At 31.5% G+C, this 22,841-nt stretch overlaps 1 protein-coding gene across 1 annotated transcript; it reads left to right on the forward strand.

Annotated features, from left to right (window-relative positions):
• The first annotated feature begins 1,576 nt into the window (after window positions 1-1,576).
• On the forward strand, window positions 1,577-14,848 carry LOC134259298 (ras-related protein Rab-43-like). The gene is made up of 5 exons (XM_062741899.1): window positions 1,577-1,866; window positions 3,686-3,869; window positions 7,295-7,440; window positions 13,996-14,061; window positions 14,124-14,848. Exons 1-5 carry the CDS (start codon window positions 1,669-1,671, stop codon window positions 14,166-14,168), a joined length of 639 nt encoding a protein of 212 aa, XP_062597883.1. The 5' UTR covers window positions 1,577-1,668; the 3' UTR covers window positions 14,169-14,848.
• The last annotated feature ends 7,993 nt before the right edge of the window (window positions 14,849-22,841 follow it).

Genomic DNA, 22,841 nt, shown 5'->3' on the forward strand with positions numbered 1-22,841 from the left:
GGTCCTAGTTGAGCGTACGTTTTATCCTTCTGCCCAAAAGATACTCGTTGGATCGATTTACTGATAGGTCGGACCAAAACAATGTCGGACTATAACAAACTCGGACTATAACAAACTCGGACTACACAAAGCCGGACCATAACAAACTCGGACCATAGATTAAATTTACTATATTTAATATAATTATGTTTACTAATTAATTAAGTTATATATTTTTCAAATATTTGAACCAAAAAAAATATTTTGCACTTTCTATGGTTAACAGTTATAAACACCTGCAGAGAAAATCTACACGCCCGCCTTGCTATTTACTATTTTTAAACACCAAATAAATTTCTTTCGTTACAGAGATACATGAGTTTTATATAGGCCATTTAGATACGTATAACCAGACGAAAGCAATTTTGAGAGCACAATTTTTAGTGTGTATTGCTTTTACAGATTTCCTATGTCGTTGAGAATGCCTGTCGAGAAAATTTAAACGCCTGGTTATTTTTTTTTAATTATATTGATTTTATTTAATATATTTATTTTTATATAGTATTTAGTAGACAAATAAATAATAAAAAATGAGAAAAAATATTATTTAACGCATCTATTAATCTTATCTTATAAGTCTGCAGTAATATTAAAAGAGATCATTACTCTTACTAGACTATACCTTTCCTCTGTAAGAAGATTTGGACTATTATTTTCATAGATGATGTAGTTAATGTTTTTAAGTTAAAAAATATAATGAATAATTGATTTCATTTTCGATTTTAAATTTACTAAACCAGTAAGTAAATGTAAAGAAAAATACAATGATGATAAATAATTTAATATTTACCGAGACGTAAGATTGATTGTTGGTTGGTTGGGGGGAAGGGGGGGGGGGTAAATTAAGTTACTTTTTTGCATCCAAATATTCTTTTAAAGTAATTTATCTACTAATATATTTAATAAAAAAAATTAGGAAAATAACATGACAGGTACATACATTTTCTCAGCAGGCGTATTCTACAACTTATACTTTAAATTGTAAAATGGATAAAAAATAAGAAAAAAAGTCTTTTAAAATTGTTTTAATTGGTAAAACATACATATCTATAGTCTTCAACTTAATATATCTAACAAAATACAAATTAATTTCATATTCAACACAGGGATCTGTTATTACTACACACACACATATATATATATATATATATATATATATATATATATATATATATATATATATATATATATATATATATATACACGATAGTCCGAGTTTGTTATAGTCCAACTTCGGTTTGGTCCGAGTTTGTTATAGTCCGACATTGTTATGGTCCGACTTATCTGTCAGCGGTTGGATCCGCCACATAATTGCTTAAACCATTTACGAAACTGAGCGATAATTTTTATTTATTGAATCCAATATTATTCTGTCATAAATTATCTAGCTATTAAATTTATATATGAATGTTAAACTTATAATGCAAGACACGACAAATAAAATTCGAAAGTTTGTCTGCAGGATATCAAATGACACTCGCTATCGGATTGCCTCGCATATTGCCGTTGCTTGTGCAGGAATGTGTAGAGGCAATCCGATCGGGGGCACTGTGAGTGTGCACTTCCGCTTTTCTTTTCACAACAAAAACACGACACAGATGATCTCATTGAGTGCCGTCAGCTGACCAAATGGGACCGTATCCAGGAGCAGATTCAGACGACACGTTTGACTATTTATTCAAGATTGTGTTGATAGGGGATGCGGGGGTCGGGAAGACGTGCGTGGTCCAGAGGTTCAAATCAGGGACATACGTGGAGAAACATGGCTCGACGATTGGGGTCGACTTCACCATGAAAACTTTACAGATAGACGGAAAGCTGATAAAGGTATCGGAACAAACATGAAACAACATACATATTGTATATATCTGCTTTTTACTTGTTTTCTTTAAGAATCTGTGTTGAACATAATGGTCACAGAAAAAAAAATCAGACATCATCAGTAGCATTATTTTGGGTCCTTTATCTGTCAGCTGGCTGTAATGTCTACAGTATCACTTACGTCTTCCTCATCTACCTGCTGACTAAACTGAATGTTCATACAAGTTTGTCTTTGAGGGAGTTGTTTTTTCATAACATACAGGGTGATTGGAAAATAAAGTTTGTACCCTGGTCGAAAATCCCCAGAATATTCTAGTACCAGGTCCAGGACAATACCCTGATAAAGGTATATGGTTTGATAAAGCTATATAGCTTGATCAAGGTATAACAAATACCTTGATCAAGGTATTTTATGTAATGAATATGCAAAAAAAAAAAAAAAAAAAAAAAAAAAAAACAAAACAAAGACTGAAAGTTGAGGTCTGAGTTGTTGTCTGTAAATTGACTCGTGCATGTAAAGTACTCGAACACAAAGAAATCGATATAAAAGCATGTCGTGTGAGGAGACATTCTTTTATGCTAGCTGTCTTTTTGATACCTGAGTACTTTTCATGCACGAGTGAACACACTGACCACAACTCATAATTTGACTTTTAAATTTAATTTTTTAAGAATTTTTTTGTATTTACTGTACATAAAATAAGGTACATGAGTTCAAAGTTGAAAATGATCACTGCATCACAATGATATTTGTAATACCTTGATAAAGCTATATACCTTTATCAGGGTATTGTGCTGGACATGAGTACAGGCATGGACCTACATGAATATATGTACACACTAGTACATGTGTAGTCCCTTGATACTGTAAAATCACATATTTTCGTGGGTGAAATTTTCATAGCTTAATGAAAGACTCATGGTTTTTGAAGGTTTTATTTTGTGGATGAAGAATCGTTAAGTAGTTCATTCTGTATTTAACATTTTACATTTTGTGGTGGACATAAATTCATGGGTCTCTTCATACCTCGAAAATTGAACCCACACAGAAATTTGTGATTACATGTAAAAGCATATAGTTACATTTAATATAACTTAGCTATTATAGCAAATTACCTTTCTTTGGAAAGATCCTCAATGGCTACCATATAGATATATCTTATACTTAGCAGAAAAGTTTTAAAACACTTCAAGTAATATAAAAAAAATAGGGAAAGTGCTCAAAGTAGCACTGAAAATGACCACTAGTTAATAAGAACAAATTGTTTTGGATTGAATAATACCTTCCACCTTAAGAATGTATCCATACAAGACAAAGATGAACTCACTATACGAGAGTTTTTTGACTGCTTAAAACTATTCTGCCATGTTGATACTTGGAACACGTACCCCAATTATCATTCAAAGGAGATCTGAGGGGTTTTTTAGGGGGTGGGTCAACCCCATTAAAAAAAATTCAACCCAGAAATTTCTGGGGAAAAAAATAGAAACTTATCTTCCAAATGTGCAAAACCTATCTCAAGGGGTTTGGGAGGAGGGGGGGGGGGTGTTCCATCTAAAGTCCATTATAAAACTTCAATTCCAGGGGCCCCTCCTCTAGATCTGAAATAGAAGAAGTCAGACTTATCTGACTGTTATATTTTTCTCACTGAACTGCCAATACCTCGAACATGTTGAGCATATTCAATTCAGTGTAGGATGGATGGGAGGTTACGGAAGCCTAAATGTGATCAATAGCTAAAGGGAACACGATGGGAGAGTAAATGTAAACATGTGGTGTAGTGTATAACAAACAGGGTCTGAATATACAATTCCATAATTTTAGCTCCAAATTTGGGATACAGCAGGACAGGAGAGGTTTCGAACCATCACTCAGAGTTACTACCGCAGTGCCAATGGTGTAATTATAGCTTATGACATCACAAAGAAGGCTTCATTTGAGAGTGTGCCGCGGTGGATTGAAGATGTAAAGAGATATGCAGGACCTAACATTGTACAGTGTATCATTGGTGAGTACTATGTAACATTGTAGTGAGTACCGTGTGTACCATATGTGGATACTACCAAAACAGTTCTTGAGATTTGCAGCAAAGGAAGAACTCATAAAGACCAAACATGCTCATTATTTTAGATAGAGTTACACATTAATACCTTCATATTTTGTTTGACAAGTTGGTAGAGCCTTTGCTTAATGATCAGGCCCAGGGGGACATAAAACTTAGACGAGCTCACTTTTAATCTCAGTCTCACTAATCCACTATATATTCCTTTAGTAAAAGTAAGACTGAGATCAATAGTGAGCTTGTCCAAGTTTTATGGCCCCCAGGCCTGGAGGTCTTGAGTTGGAATCTCAGCTGCAATTGACCTAAGTAGATAAAAAATGGGTAGCAACTGTTTGATCCTTTGCGATCGGCACTTGAAGTATGCAGGTCCTTCTGATGAGACCTTAAGGACTGGTGTCTCCTGTCATGGTAGGCATTGGCATGATAAAGATCCCTCACTGCTTAATGGCCCTGAGTGCCAAGCATAGGTCTAAATTAAAGCCCTTCAGCATTATAAGAGTATGGTGACGTCTCTACATGCATGGGTGAAAAATTCTTGATTTGGACGTAAAACAGCATACAATCAATCAATCATATTTTGTTTGATATTGATCCGATTCTTTAACAGAAGTTAGGTAGGTAGGATAAGTGTCTGAAAAAGAATCTCAAATCTATCATTTATCCTTTAAATTCATACACTAGTATAACATGTTTTACTAAGGGGGACATAACTTTCCAAGTAATGAGGGAGTTATATCAGTTGTAAGAGTTAATGATCTTTGTTCTCAAGTTACTTTTTTCTTTTGAAAAATATATAAATTACCACAATGTTATTTTTTCATATTTATTATATTCATATCTTTTCAATCTTTAGGAGATAATTTCAAAAACAAAAAAAAATTTCAACCTCTGCTGCACCTTGGGGTGAAAATTTCACTCAACCACAGTCAATATTTATTATATTATACTGAATGTTTTATGCAAATAGATATATTTATATATAATTTAAGTTAAGTTGTAACACGTCATTTGATTGGTTAAACGGTTTTATCCATTTCGTATAACATAACTTGCCTACGTCACAATGAGTTACGTCAAAAACATATTACTCCGCTTGACATTATTTTAAAATAATGCTCAATTTGAAGCCCTTTTCCGGAGGAAATGTTGTCTCATTGTCTACACTGAAATTAAATTATAAGAAATGAAGCTTATTTCAACTTATGTTATCCGATATAACAAAACTTGGGGCAGTTTACGCTTTCTTATAAACCGCTTCACGGTTTATAAAGCGTAAACTGCCCCAAGTTATGTTATATCGGATAACATAAGTTGAAATAAGCATCATTCCTTAGATAGATATATTTATAGTGAACCTTGTGTACATATCTTCCACACAGTCATGGACAAGGGTTTTTAAAAATTATCAACGTTACACTCAGCTGCGTGCAGTATTTATATAATGTACTTTGTTATGAAAAATTTGGATGTCAATTTCATAACTGATATTTCAGCACCTGCTATTCCTTGACATTTAAGAATTAAATTCCACCTTAAAACACGAAACTGAAAATTTTTATTCTAAAGACATGTATAATTGGTTTCATATCATATCTTAATATTAATATTGTTCTGATATTAAAATGCCATGTTTTTATGTACTGTATGGATTTACACAGAAACTGTCAGGTCAGGCTCATATTAATAAAATTCTTTAATGTCAAAAAATGTTACCAGTGGTCATTAAATCTCGGGAGAACCGGAGGTGTTAATTAAGTACCGCATCAGTTTTATACCCTATATGTACTGGCTGATGTAGTCTCGATATTTTGAAATAAATGTAGGACTTCGTATCACACTGTTATATCATTATTCTACCAAAATAATCTTGTAATCTTTTGGTTTGACATTTATTAGTATGAGAGTGGGTGCTGATAGCATAAAATTTTCTCTTCTGAAGAAGAATGAATTGAACCTTTGAACTTGAAGGCAGAGAAAGTTTTCTTTTATGGAACATACTTATGTAAAACAATTCATTTTTATAACTTATATAATTCAATTTCTTAAAGTGAAATTAGTTCAAGGCATGACTCCAAGTAAAGAAAGGAATTTTATATAATCACTTTAAAATCATAAAAATTAATGTTGAAATTTTTTTTTAATTATTGCAATGAGAGACATAATATGGAGGAAAAGCCTTTTAAATAATGACATATCTTTGAAATTCTTCCTGAAATTGCTTGGATTTTAAGCCTGGACAGAATTTTCTGCAGACATTTTTACATGAAATTCAATGAATTTTGACAAAATTGCAGAAAGTTATCTCTCTTATCAGAGGAATATTACACCTTAATTTACAATGACTCTAGACATTTATTATAAATTTTTTTTTTAATTTTTTTAAACTCTGCCTTTTTACTCACAAACTGAATAAAAGTGCGAAGCACTTTTATGTAAAGTTTGTGATAAAAAGGCAGAGTTTACACATGGATAAAGGAAAAAAACGTTTAATTCTTATAATTCCAATTACGAATTTTTTAAATCATTAAAATTATTTCCCTTTGAGGCCGCCATACAATCCGTTATTTTGTACGGCGTAGGAATACTTTATGTCGCAAAGAAACGTATACAAGATGAATATCGATAAAATCCATCTTAAATTGTCAAAACAATCAATAAATAAGCTTAAAAAAACTCATTGAATGTTGTTTAAGTCAACAAATATCGTAAATACGCGTATTCTCCAGAATAATTCGTCCTTGACCATGGCCATGTTGACATTTTTAAAACAACAACGTCATAACGAAAGATGCAGACCGACGACGTCCTCGATTTGCTCTGGTTCGGTCAAAGATTTGGGGAGAATATGGGATTGTAGGATGTAAACATATGAAATGCTAAAAAGGCAAGAAGGTACGTTTCTTTTCCCTATCACAACGATAGGCCTACCAGCTGAGCTGATATGGAACGTCGAGAAAATGACAGCATGATCAGGGATTTTTTAAAATTCACACTCGTGATCCGACAGCGACATAAACATAATATTCCCGTCTGTCAGTCCTGTTTATCTCCTTTTCATTCATTCATTCGATCATTCATTCATTCTTTCATTCATTTTTATTTCAAGTTTCTTGTAATCATAATTTAGCTAAAACGGACTACTTAAAGTAGTTCTAATTGAAGAATTCATCGATGTGTAAACTTTTTCTTGAATTTGTTTTCGTCCAATCAAAACACAGGGAATCAATAAATAAAATTAAGATTGGAATTATTAACCTTTTACAGATTTACATTTACAGTTTTGTATAAATTGTTTATAGATTTGAGATCGTCCACTGTTAATCATCGTCACCTATTTCATTCCAAATGACGATTTTTTTTCTTTTTAACAGGAAACAAAAAAGACATGGAACATCTGCGAGAAGTGAATTTGTCGGAAGCGAAGGCCTTTGCTCAACATCACGGCATGATCGACGCCATAGAAACAAGTGCCAAAGAGAACACTAATATAGAAGAACTGTTTACAGAAATGGCAAAGGTAAACTTTACAGACACAAATGCCAAAGAAATGGCAAAGTTGACGTTAGCTGATGTGCTGAATAGCTGATATGCTGAATAGGTAATGTAGGTATTATTGGCTCACCTCAGCTTTTCTGATCAAAATTTGTACGTTGTTGTTGTTGTTGTTGTTGTTGTTGTCGTAAACTTTTCACATTTTCATCTTCTTCTCAAGAACCACTAGCCAATTTCAACCAAACTTGCCACAAAGTATCCTTGGGTAAAGTTTGTTCAAATGAAGGGCCAAGCCCTCTTCCAAGGGGAGATAATTATGAATTAATGAAAAATTAAGGGCTTCTTATTAAATCTTCTTCTCCAGAACCACTGGGCCAGGAAAAATGAAACTCATGTAGAAGAATCCTCAGGTGATCAAATCAATACCCCAGGGGATTGGGCGGGGCGATAATGGCTGATCAAATTTTTATTTAGGAATATATAGGAAAAATCTTTAAAAATCTTCTTCTCCAGAACCACTGGACTAGAAAAGATGAAACACATGTGGAATCATCCTCAGGTAGTGTAGATTCAAGTTTGTCCAAATCATGACCCCCGGGGATAGGACAGGGCCATAATGGCTGAACAAAGTTTTACCTAGGAATATGTAGGAAAAAAATCTTTTCCAGAAACACTGGACCAGGAAAGATGAAACTTACGTGGAAGCATCCTCAGGTAGTGTAAAATCAAGTTTGTTCAAATCATGACCCAGAGGATAGGGTGGGGCCACAATGGTTGATCAAAGTTTTACATAGGAATATGTAGGTAAAATCTTTGAAAATCTTCTCTCCAGAATCAGATATCCTGGTGAGGGGGAGGGTGTTAGTGAGGGGTCACAATGGGAGATCAAGTGATAGGTTGGAAAAATCCTTAAAAATCTTTTCCAGTATGGCAAAGTTATACTTGTTTGCTTTATTGATATAGTTACATTCTAAAGTAATAGAAAAATTCAAATCCTGCCTCCCCCAACAAGTAAACTTTTCAAAACTGAGTCGATTTGTGTTTTTTAGCTAGCCCATGTGCTCAGGTGAGCGACGTGGCCCATGGGCCTCTTGTTATAATACAATTTATTATTTGAGAGTAATTTTGAAAGCCTCTAATTGATTGGTTAAGAATATACCTCACATATCATGTACTTATAGTCCCGATTTACAAAAGTATAGAGCACTTTATAATTTATCCTTTAAGGACAATCCAGATAGTCCAACTGCATTGTGAAAAAAAAATTTTGGTTTTAGTTCTTGAAGATTTGGAGTATAAACTAACATGGGTGAAAATTATAATTTTCCCTAATCTTTTAAATTATGTAAACGTACTTACAGCAGTGTACACTGTACAGCAACAAGTCATCATTTCATGGAATTACAATTTTAGTTCAATCCATTGTTAGAAAAAGAAGCAGATTTTTATGCCCCCCGCTTGAAAAGTGGGAGTGTATATAGTAATCGGGATTTCCGTATGTCCGTCTGTACGTCCATCCGTCTGTTACGCTTTATCTCTTATCCGCAACTCCTCTTATACTATTGAATGAAATTTAATGAAACTTTCACAGAATCTTTATTACATATTGCCATTGTGCACCTCCTATTTTACTTTTTTATTCGACACGTATTTTAGGTTTCCCATAGCAAAACATGGACATTGCCATTATATGTTTACCTATGACGTCACATATAGAAGCTTCTGGATAACATTTGATAGGACAAGTTATTCCTCTTTACACATTACTGTAAAACAATATATAGCAACACATGGACATTATGGGAGGCGGGGGTATCATTTAGTGAGCTCATTGCTCACAGTACCTCTAGTTTTTTTTTAATAGATTGCCTATTTATGCCTTTAATGTAATTTGAGTATGAAAGGATGATTTTTTTTTGGTTGAAAAATTATGACATTGCACATATTACAAATGAATTATTACAATGTTAAAAAAATTCTTCCAATGACAGTATCACAATTCTTTTTTCATTTTTTTTTGTTAGCTAGGGAACACATTGAAAGGCAAAAACATCAAATTAACAGTAATTTTGGGGGATGGTGGCTGTATATTTGAAATCATGGGTGTCAAATATAATAAGCGGGTGAAAATGTTGGCTAGACTAGGACTCAAACATGCAACTTTTCACTAAAGGCAAGAGTTCTTTACCACTGAGCTACCGTACCTACATACCCAATCCCCATTACAATAGGAAAAAAAATGGGTAAAATTTCTCTGATGTTAACTCTTGGTTTACAACTCAGCATCTCTTGGTTAACTTGTCACATTTTTCTGCAGTGATTATGATTCTTAAACAATTCAAATTTAAAATATTTACATTCAGTGTAATGATCCTTATGAAATCCATTAGAAATCTACAACATTCAAATTTCTATAACACGCGCAAAACCTTGTCACCGCGCATTAGAATACACAGTAGGAACTATATGCATTTTCAATACTCTGGGAACACCAAAATGTAAAATGTCTTATTTCAATTTAATGAAAAACTATAATCCTGAAAAATTAACTTAAAAAATAATGTAACATGCGTTATGAATTAATTTGTCATTTTTTTTTCTCGCAATGTTTGTTTGCGTAATTTAAATTTGCAACGTCATTTAACGTCATTTGACGTCACAAACGGCTCTTACATCTATTAACCACGTCAGTTTTGAAAGGCGCTAAATTCACATTCAAGATTAACAAAATCAGTAATTTTGAAGCAGGAAAATTAGAGAATGTAAATATAAGCATTGAATTCATATTTTTGGCTGTCTTCGGTCCTATAACACACCTGGCCGTGCCGACAAATTTATCATACCGCGCTAACGCGCGGTATTCAATTTGTCGGAACGGCCAGGTGTGTTATAGGACTGAAGACAGCCAAAAATATGAATTCAATGCTTAATTGGAATGCCAATACTTTTAGCGTTCAGCTTGCAAAATTTTACAGAATTTGGGTTTAAGGAGAATTATGATGATTTTTTTCGGGATCAGGTGTATTTTCTTTAAGAGGGCAGTCTTACATGCATATCATCTCCTTTATCCAAAAAAAAAGATTCTTGAAAAATCAAAATGTTGTAGAATCATATTATTTTTTGACCTTACATCAAAATCTTGGCATATTGCATTGACAAGAGTAAGAAATAGTAATTAATTGCCTACAAACCTCTAAAGGTTAGATGTAAGATTTGAACTGGAATAGGAAACAATTACAAAAAATTATACTTTTGAGGAAAAATTTTAATTAATAGGAAAATAAATTCACAAAATAATAGGTATGATTTGAACTAAAAGAGGAAAAGATCAGAAAAAATTATGCAAAAATTTATATAATTATACCGTGAAATCACACAAATTTTTATGGGGGTTTAATTTTCATTGTTTTCGAGGTGTGAAGAGACCCAGGAATTCATGTCCATCACGGAATGTAAAATGTTACATACATAACTACTCAACAATTCTTCATCCACGAATTCAAATCCACGAATTCAAATCCCCATGAACCAAGAGGTTTTTACTCAAACCACAAAAATTTGACCCAACGAAAGTATGTGATTTAACAGGACAAGGTAGAACCTTAGATAACAAAGTTGTGAAGAAAAATTTTACATAAGAAGATAAAAGCTGAATCAGTTGTTGATTTCATAAACATCCAGTTCCTGCAATAATCAAGTCAGAAAATTGTAATTCCAGGGCCGGTTTTACAAAAGAACTTACAGCTAGTACCAAAAATAAATTCTGTATATATAACTTTCTTATTAACATAATATTGAAAATGATTTTAATCTTTTTGTTAAGGAATGTAGTAAGGTATTTTACACCTGGTCCAGCAATTTTAAACAGAATCACTAATTTTGAAAATGTTGACAATCAGTTAAAGTTTTAGGTATTATTTCCTTAGTCCTGTGTAAAACAGACCTTGATCTGCCTGCGCTGCCTGGATCATCAGTCTGACAGATGTCCATGACTGAGTGAACACTGCTCACCTGATTTTTCTTACACCAATGACACTGATTTAGGACAGACATTCTGCAGTCTGTTGTGATATCAACTTTAGTTTCCTGATTTGATGGAACATTCCACTTTATCAAGAGGAAACTTTCCCATCATAATTCACTTTTAATGGAAATAAAACTTCTTTATACAAAAGGAAATAAGTTTAGGTTAATTTTGCTATCTGCAATTTGAATTTTAGACATTCATTCATTTTAGACATAAAAGAATCGCTCTCTCATGCATGGATGCTCAGCTGTCATAATTTCACACTATTGTCAACTCTCTTTAACTTGTTAGTATGTCTTGCATGCAATATTTTATGTGTATTTGCTGTTTTGGAACTTGATATAATGATTTTTTTATTTGATTCATTTTTTTATAAATATTGAAATTTTTATTGAGAATTAAAATCTCAATTGCACAAGAAATTTATTTCAGTGATTAATTTAAACATTCATATAAAACAAATAAAATTTCTATCAAACATGTAAATTTTTTTTTTAAGAAATAAGGATTTAAATGTGCTTTTCTAAAATTCAATGTTTACTAATTTTGTAATAATTAAATATTAATTCCATAACAAAACTTGCGTAGATAATTGTTTTCTTGGAAAAGTGCCAATGGATATTACTTATTGAACCTTTATATAACAATTATAATTATATTCATACGAACATAAAAAAAACGTAGCTGTTTTTTTGATAAATCTTCCTTGTAACCATTATGATGGTAATATTTAAAGAAATACTTTACACAAAAAATAAGTATTATGCGGCAGAAATAACATAGAGATAAGTAAAAATGCTATTTCATATAAATTATGTACATTCTACTGGAGTTTTCCAGTATTTTGAGCATGTTAAAATAAAGAAAACAAATTGGTTTGATCTTGCATTTACAGAAAACAACATGCTCTTAAAATTAGCTTTATTTTTACTTGTTTCACCAATAAACAATTGAGATGAAGCAAAAATAAGAGAATTGTTTGAGATGTGTGATATGTAAAAATTACTATTTTGCCAAATGAATAAAAATCATAAAACTAACCACTGTACATCAGTACATGTAAAACTATCCATTTCACAATGTATAAAAATTATGGACGTCAACAAATATTCGAATATTCATTCGATGAGTTGATATTTGAATATAAATTTAAGATTCGAATATTTGTTTCAAAGTGTATAAGCATTTAAAAGAGAGAAAAACTTGGCATGTTTTATTAGAAACTGAATCAAGTTTGTACAAAATTAAAAGACACAGTACTTACAATTAGCTTGTATTGTTGTAAGGACACAGTTTTACAGTAAACACATGGATCCCTTGTTTATATAAGTAATAGTTATTGTATATTTATTATGGTGTATCCTGATTTATTTGGACGAAGGGCAGTGATGGGTGCGAAGCATGAGTCTCCACCCTTCATCCAAATAAATCAGGATACACCATAAAAAATATTCAATAACTTTCTTGTATCATGGCCAATCAAACATCATGTCACAAATTTTCATGCATGATTTTGTGTCAGGTGACTGCATGGATAATCTCTCCTTCCGGCCAGTATTTTTAATATATACATTTTACGTGTGTGTGTTCATAAGAAAGGACGTCGGATTGCAGCATCCCAGCTTAATGTAAATACGGATTGTTGATGAAATTCACAAGAAAACCTTTGGATATCAAAAAAGAAAAAATCAAAGTTGAAGAAGGAAAATTCAGGTGTTATTCGAAAATAACAAAAAAAATTATACCCTATGATCATTTGACATATTCGAGAGCTGTCGCATTCACGAAAATGCTGTGTCAGGGTCAAAAACTCTTCATCTGTGGATGAAGTACAGCTGCACTTTATTCTAGTTGAACACTTTACTTCAAAGAAGAAACACCTCAGCCATGATACAAATATCATTAAAAATCATTATCAGGAAATTGATTAGCCAAAATTAAATGCTTTTAATATTTCTCTGTAAGATATTTGTTTTGCTTGGTATATTTGTAGGAGTTATCATTGTATACTTTAGTAAGACAATCAATTAATCTGGAACATACTAAAAAATCTCTTGAATTTTCCCCTAAAAATCCTTACATTTTGGATGTATATACTCTTCATATAATTGGTAATTAGAAAAAAAATATTTGCGGTGCATTTATAAAACTCTACATGAGTTCTTATTCCAAAATAATGGCATAAAACCTATACTGCTTGACAGGAGAATGAAAATATATAATTATTTTTAAAAATCTAGATGTATTTATTTTATTGAATATTCGAATATATTTGAATACTCCTATCGAATGTTCGAATATCAATTACTGACGATTTTGACATTCCTAATAAAAATATTGTAAAAGCATTAAAATTGAAAATTTGCATAATTTCAACCGTGTACTTGTATTAAATTTTATCCAAGATAATAATTATTTGAGATGCCTCAACATTGTTTTTATTCATCGCATTAAAAACAGATTACTTAGTAAATAGATAAAGGGTTAATGGTTTTGTAAGTACTGCCTTAATGAATTTTGACAGTTTCGATAAATGTTTGATTGTATTTTCAGGAACTAAAGAAGAAGTATGGTGGAGATTCTTCTATAGAGAACTCCTCCTCAACTAAGATTCAGCTGAACTCTCGGACAGTGGGTGGGGGGTTTAGCTGCTGTGGCAGTTAGATGTCTGTCTGACTGTTAACTCTAGGACAGTGGGTGGGGGTTTCAGCTGCTGTGGCAGTTAAATGTCTGTCTGTCTGTCTGTCTGTCTGTCTGTCTGGTTGCTGATTAGTGGGACAGGCTCCTGCAGGCTGTTTACATGTTAATATAAAATAGTCAAGATTGTGTCAAAGAAAACCAGGATCCTTTAAGGCAAAATCAGTCTGTAATTTTTGTGAACATTGCTGTCAATTTGGATATACTGGTAATGCATTCCATTCCTTTGATTCCATTGAAAACAATTGAATTTCTTCTTCTTAGAAAGTCTATATCTGATTTATAAAAATCTACAATTTCTGGTAAAGTAATAAACAAGATGTTAACATTTGAATTGTTAACATTTTGAGAATGTTGTACTATATAAAATAGGTGCTTTACCCAGTGCTATGTATCTGGTCTATGGAATGTAGATAAGAATTATTGTATTTATCAGGAATACAGCTGGATAAGTTATTCTTATTCTATTTAAGAAATTAATAATATTAATACATGTACATATAATAATTTTATCATATCTTTTGTTGTGTTAATTGTAATTTGTTGTCAGTCATTGTGTTTTTGGATTTTGCTCTGTTTTTTTTCACCCTTATTGTACATAAAAGTTATTTCTTTTTAAAATTTAGAAGGGTACATCACCTATTTTTTTTGTAAAACTGGTTGTAGTTAATAGGAAAACTGTTTAAAATGTGCAATATTTTCTCTTATAAAATTTATGCTAAATTTCATTTATAATGTTGATGTGTGATAAAAAAATTTCTGGAAGACAAAGTAACAAATTGACCTTGATTGACCATGTTCATTGTATTCATTTTACTAAACTATACTGTTTATATAATAAGTTAATTTTAAATGTCAAGCAATGTGTAAAAATGAACTGATGAAACTAATTATTTGAGATTAACAACGCTACAAACATTTTGCTCTTAACAAAAATCACTAAATAACCATAATGAAAAACAGAAAGCTACAGCTGCAGACTGAATTAAGGACAGATGATACAAACCAATTTTTTCTTTGAAAATGATTAGATATCATTATTTGTTTGGTTTTTTTTTGTTTGATTTTTTTTTATAAAAATCACCAATAACAATAAATAAAGGCTATGTTAAATAACATTTTTACTATGGTAAAAATATTAGTGATATTACTAATTTTTTGTCATTTTGTTCCTCCTATTAAAATTCACATGGCTTGGTATATTTATACTACACTTTTAGCACCAAGGTAGTCTGAAATTTCTCATTTGAATGTGTTGTATATTTGTTTTTTTATTGAAATATTACTAAAAAGTCTATTACATTTTCCAATTCTTAGGAGAAAAAAAGGTATTTTGTCAAAGAAAAAAACATCTGTTACATTTTTTAAGACCTTAGCCATGATTTGAAGTTTAAAAACAGAAAAAGTATTTTGTAAATATGTTAACTACATTATGTATCAAAAAATCAAAACAGTACTCAAAATTTGGAATTGATCTCTAAAGTTGCCTTTACAACTCAGGGGTTTAAATAAAATATACTTTGAATGCATATGTCATTGTCATGAAAATTAATTTTGCATTTCAAAATTTATTTTAGACTTGTTAATTATATACCTGAAATTGTGAATTAAAAGTTGCTTTACCTGGTAAATTTAAAATCATATAATACCGCATTCTATTGCTAGCTTTTTTCCCCATTGTTTGCTGCTGATTTTAAGAACATTGAAAATAAAATGCTTTTAAAGTAATTTTTCCTTGCATTGAAATGTATTTTCTAGAATGTTAATTTCTTTAAATAATGTCCTTGCACTCTAGTCCTTTTTTTTTTTAAACATTTATGTTTATGATGTGTCATATGTTAACACATTTTCAATGTTTCTAAATCCAAGATTTCTGAAAATTGTGAAGAATCATACAAATATTTTCTTTTAACTAATAGAAGGAAATATCACAAACTAAAAATATGAATCCTGGTGTATGTCATATGTGGACAGGCAATGGATTTTCAAAAAATAAAAATTCTCAAGTGTGAAATGATTAAAATAATTATATAATGATTAGGGTGAGTCTTTATATGTGTTTTGTAAAAAAAAAAAAATAAATAACAGTTTTGTTAAAACAGAAATTCTTCCTTTTGTATATGTACTTTGTATTTATGGTATTGTTGATTTTTCTGTTTACCTTTTACCGGTTACCTCCTCTTTAGACCACTTTTTACAATTTGTTTTGTACCCCATTTCATGGCTCAAGATAAAATGATTAGGGTGGTAGGTAGGAGATGAAAAAATTTACCACAAATTTTCAACATCCATGCTACTTTTTTATAATCTTATAAAATAAAGATATCATTACTTTTAAAAAATAGTTACGAAAGGGAGAAAAAAAATCTGGAATGGATTTTAAAAATTATCTTGGAGAATTAATAAATTTTGGAGTCGGGTTAGTTTTTACCAGTCTGTCTAGAGGCATTTTTTTAAATTGGCTGTAATATGGTTTTGCTCTTAAGGTCTGGGGATATCTCCCTCAAATATGTTTTTATATTTCATATATATATCATTTTAATAAATTAATATTATTATCATTATCTTTTATGTTCTTATTTGAATACTGTTCAAAATGTCTTTTACAAGCACCAAAATGTTGACCATATAATGCTTTTCAATAATATTTTTTGGTAAGTTCTTTTGATTTTTTTTTTTTTGTGTGTGTGGGTACATGTCAGGAAACCTGTTAATTAAAGCTAGAATTCTTAAATGACAAATTCTTGGGAAATTTATTTGTTATTAAGGAACGTTTCGTTTGACCTTAAGAGATCTACCTGTGATTCTTTATAAGGATTTATTTGACAAATATAGTTAAAATAGACTCAATCATAGTGCTTAGGAGTAATACAGAGTATTATTTAGCATAATTAATATATTTTTCTTTATTCAGACATTATGTATTTTTGGATGGACTAAGGAAGGAAAGGACATAGATTTATTGTATACATTAGAAATTCGTAGGTTCATTCATGTTAACTTGATTTATAAGCTATACACATCAAAGCTTAAAGCTATTAAGTAACGCCAGTTATTTGAGTGAATTATTGCCTTTTTATCATTTTTTAATTAGTTTATCTGCTGTTGAGCATAATGTAACTATATTCCATATTAAATGTTTAACATTTTAAGTAGAAGTGATTTACATACAAAATTGTCCATCATTTTTACTTGACATTTATGAGTGTTTTCTGTAAAACTTAACAACATTTTAACGATATTGTGTTGTTTTGTATATTTCGGTTTTTTAAATTGTTATTCACAAGAATACAATTTTGATACATTAAAATGGGGAAAAATAAGATGGAAATTCAAATTTTCTGTAGGACCTTTAAATAACTTTCATAAAGATGTTTTGTTTTATGTCTGTGTTCTTAAAATCAGATTTGATTTATTATGTATATAATATTATGTATATAAAATGATGAAAATTTCAGTATAACAGTGTTATCAATTGGCAAAATTCATTTGTTATGATGCAGTTTTTGCGCTTTCTCTATTGTTCGTTATAAATGAATGGCTAAATCAAGTAACCAAATAAAGGTTGCGTTGTAAGTGTTTAGTTCATTAATTAGTTTAAAGTATTTGTAAATTATAAAGTTTTTTTTCATAATAAATATTGAACGATACACTAATTTATATGTTTTTTTTTCATTCTTTTCAGAATCTGACACATCTGTTTCATATTTGGATAACTTGAAAAAACGTAAATGGTAATTTAACAACCGATCTATATGATGAACATGATTACGAGGGGTGTTAGAAAAGTTCGCGGACAAGTTCAATTGTGAGCGCGCTATTTCCACGAAACCGGTCAAACTTTCCAGATAGAATCTTTACATTTTTTCCAATAAATATACAAGAAATTGTTGCTCTCCGGTGATTATTAAAAAATATACAGCTTTTTTAGTTTGATAAAACTTGCTTCACGGAGCATGCTACATTTTGGCACGTTTACATCACAAAGACTCTTTATTAAAATTAAAAATTGCACAATTGAAGCGCAAAGAGATTTATGATATTTTACCTGCCGCTACAGTATTCATGAAACGTCACTGGGAGAAATTTTGAACTAAATTGGAGGGTATATGACTGTTTTATAGCCGTTTGTATATGATCATTGCGTAAAAACACAGCCAAAAATCGGAACGTCATTGAGCGTCATGGAGCACTGCACTACGTAAAAATTATGTATGCAGACTTGAAAATGTCTAAAAAGAGATTAAAATGTTCAAGATGCTGTCGGAAATTTCCTACTCCTGCAAAGAACAAGTATTCATATGGTTGTAGCTTAAAAAAAATGGAAGGATTGACATTTTGAAAGATTAACTCCAGCGATACTTCAATACCCCCGTATCGCATGGACGTTGCGTTGCGCTTATATGGTTTTGCATAGTTTCCATACCTGATCGATTAACTGATTAACTGCATAAACTTTTTTTTAAGATCTCAATAATATCCGAATCAGTACAAAAGACATTGTAGAAGAAAAGTAACATGTCTTGATATAGATATTCAGTTTTAAAGTAGAAAAAAGATCAGAAAAATCTAAAGATTTATAGAACTGCGACAAAGCTTAACGGGTTGAAATCTGGTTGTTACGTCGCCTTACGTCAAGTGATTGCTCCGTGAATCCCATAAGCTCAGAGTAAAAATCATTGTAAATTTTCAAGATTTTATCATATGGACCTGATTTTTTACATACCAATAAACAAAATGTAGGAATTTCTTCAGATATAGGTCATACTTCACAGTACACAATAGATTTTCCGTAATTCAATGTGTCCGCGAACTTTTCTAACGACCCTCGTACTTTAACTTTTCTATCGTCAACTTCCCTTATTTATGCAGCAATATACCTTCACCACCTGCATACGGAGATTATATATCTCAGTTGATTCAATACGCAAGAGATGCTCTACGTATGAACAATTTCTAAAGCTAGGTATATTATTGACAAACAAGTTGATGAAAACAAGAATTTCAGCTGTCTTATCAAGTCATCATTTCGAAAATTCTATGGTCGACACAATGACCTTGTCAGCGAAAATACAATTTATCATTGAGTCAAATGCTGACTGACATTTTTCATACTAATTATTAATCCATTATTTTTACACTGAATTGACGACGGATTTTACCGTTATTTCCCGATCATGACAATGAGCACACAGCGGATGTGACTTATTAGCAGGGGATGCTCACTCCTCCATGGCACCTGATCACACCTCTGATGTTTTGGAGGTCTGTGTTTGCTCTGCTCCTTTTTTGTATTGTTTTATGGACTTTTGATCTCGAATACTGTTCGTATGTCCATATGTTTCATTTCAGATATTGTCATACTTTAATTTTTATATATATCATTTGATTATTTTTTTCTTTGCTTTTTTTATTTGATATTGTCCTTGGAAAATTCGTTTATAGTTTTCTTGCAACTGTTATATTGAGGGTTTTCACCTTGATAGATGATATGTTTGAAACCAAAAAAAAAAAAAAAAAAAAAACTGACAAAGGTTTTGTCCGTTGTCTGTCGTTGTCGTCGTCGTCGTAAACATTTCACATTTTCATATTCTTCTCAAGAACCATTGGGCCAATTTCAATCAAACTTGCAACAAAGTACCCTTGGGTTAATGGAATTCAAATTTGTTCAAATGAAGGTCCAAGCCCTTTTCCAAGGGGAGATAATTATGAATAAATGAAAAATTAATGACATCTTTTAAAAATCTTCTGTAGAACCATTGGGCCAGGAAAGATGGAACTCATGTGGAAGCATCCTCACGTAGTGTAAATTCAATTTTGTTCAAATCATGACCCTCGGGGGTAGGATGGGGCCACAATGGCCAATCACAGGTTTACATAGGAATATTTAGGGAAAATCTTTTACAATCTTTTACAGAACCATTGGGCCAGGAAAGATGAAACTCATGTAGAAGCATCATCAGGTAGTGTAGATTCAATTTTGTACAGATTATGCTGGATCTGACCTACATTTTCCAGATGAGTGACCAGGTTATTCCTAATAAACTATAAGCCCTAACTGGGCCAAACTTGGATCGATGATGCATCTAAGGATGGAAAATCGAAACTTGCTTCGGATGCTTGATCTGACCTACATTTTCCAAACGAGTGACCATTTTAAAGTTTTTGGAACAGGTCAATCTCCAAAGAACTTTAAGATCTGTTTAAACAGAAATTGCTTGAATAATGTTGTCAGAATAAATACAAACCGTTGAGGAAAAAATATGACATGAGATTTGCATTACTTAAACTGATAACATTCGTCGAGGTGAACTTCATAATCTTTGATTACCTATGTTTTAAGAATCACAAAGCCATGATTGGTCATACCTTTATGTAAATATCCTCAAGAAGTGTTGATTCAAGTTTGTTGGACTCATGAATGAGAAGTTGGGGTAGGGTAGGGTGGGCCACAATTGGGGTTCAAAGTTTTGCCTAAAATATCAAGGAAATATTTTCCCAAGAACAGAAAAGCCATGTTTAATCACATTGATATGGAGTCATCATCAGGTTGTACAAAGTCATACTGGTTCAAATGTGGGCTCCCAAGGGTAGGACTGAGCCACAATAGGGGGGGGGGTGGTCAAATGAATAAATAGGAAAAAAATCATCTGCTCAAAAACAGCAAAGGCATTTATTGTATGGAAGGATCATCAGGTAGTTGGTAGTTTAAAATTCCCCCCTCCATTTACACTTCTTAATACTGAAGTGATTTCTGCTTTTATTTCCTAGCCAATGTGCACAGTGAGTGATTTAGCCCATGGACCTCTTGTTACAGTTATAAGAATGTTATGTATCGCTGAACTGAAGTGTTGATGTAACTTGCAATACAATACGGAGGGTATGTCTTTTAACCACAAGGAACCACAAGGAACCCCAAGGACACCACAGGAACCACAAGGACATCTTATTTAATTATTATGAGTCTAATTGTGGTTTATATGTGCATTTTTTAGTCATACGAGTCACACAGGTGACCTATTTCAATATGTTATTGTCCGACGTTGTGCTTCCTGCCCATCTGTTTCCTAATCTTTTGAACCATTTCAGCTTCTTTTTAGCTCTACTGGTCAGAGACCAGAAGAGCTTATGCGATAATAAGGTATCCATCGTCCGTCCGTCCGTCTGTCTAGCTGTATGTCTGTCTAGCTGTCCGTCTGTCTGTCTGTCTGTAAACAATTTTTCAAAACGCTACTCCTCCTACAGTTTTGGTCTGATTTCAATATAACTTGGCACACAAGTAGACTACATTAAGATACTTAAAATAGTATATCGGTTTTTGATTTCGATGAACGGTGTTGCCATTGTTACTAAAAATAGAAGTTTCTACGACATTCCTTTAAAACTCTACTCCTCCTACAGTTTTGATCTGATTACAATATAACTTGGCACACAAGTAAATCTGCAATTCTATTTCACAATATAATCAAAGGTAGTGGGAAACATGGGATAATTTATGCATAACTAGACTGTTATTCCTTAAATTAGAAATCTCACAATGAGATTTAAAGTATGATGTGTGTATGAAAATAATGTTTCATGTTATACCTATCTAAATCTGATAAGAAAACATAATGAAACATTTCTTTGTGCTTGTATATAATATATGCATCTATCAAGAAGAGCTATTTTTCCATTATTGCCCTTGAAAATATTTTAAGTGAAAAAAATATTAATAAAATGTTTAATAAACAATTCTGCATCTGAAATTTCTGAAACAATTAATTACTTAATTAACGAGGCCCAATCTAGTTGGAAATTTCGAAAACGGATCAAATGATAAAAAATTTGAATTCTTGGAAATATATTTGTATGTATTATGCTAAGAAAAATTAGAATGAAATTTTGTTACATTGCCTTAATTGTATCATTAAGAGATAGAAATGTCTCAATTTTCGCAGTTTAAAGGAACTTATCCGTAGACACGTAGAAATTGGCTTCAATTATGGGGTAGTGTCATGTTCTACCGTTATGTAAAGAAAGTACAAATACGTGCGTTTGATATCCTGCATTTAGATAAAATGTGCAGCTAATACATGTGTATATTAATTTTGAAATTAGATACACTGGGTACATATTGATGTACAGTTTTATTGTACTACATACATGTTAACAACTCAGAAATTCATTGTATATTAATGGTGATAACGTACTAGATTAAATATTGTAAACTAGTCAGTGAAAGAGAAACACTGAAAATGATATAAAAAAAAATTAATGATTAAATGAATATTCACCTATTGTTCGACTAAAGCATCTGACTATTTGACCTAGCTGTCCGAGTAAAATCGACATCCCTAGAATAAATGTTTTAGGTAAACTATTATTATACTGTGGATCTATAATTAATAAAAATATTGGCAATATATATATAGAAAGTAAAAAAAAAAGATTCATTTGTGTTAACTATAAAAATGGCCCTCATTTTAAAACTCTGACATTCTGACAAGAAAATCCATTGAATCTCATGGAAAAATGTCTTCATACATGCAGACTGTTATCTCTCTCATCAGAGGGATATTGTACCTTAATTGTTGCAAAGAATATTAACTTGTGCAATCTAATCTTGATGTATAATTTCTAATATTAAGGTTACTTCATGACTCTAATATTTCTAGGGATTATCTACCATAAAACTTATATTTAATGTCAGACTAGTTTTA

This window comes from Saccostrea cucullata, unplaced genomic scaffold (assembly GCF_032062105.1).
Source record: "Saccostrea cucullata isolate Sc308-1 unplaced genomic scaffold, CSIRO_AGI_Scuc_v1 ctg1519, whole genome shotgun sequence".
Classification (NCBI taxonomy): domain Eukaryota; kingdom Metazoa; phylum Mollusca; class Bivalvia; order Ostreida; family Ostreidae; genus Saccostrea; species Saccostrea cuccullata.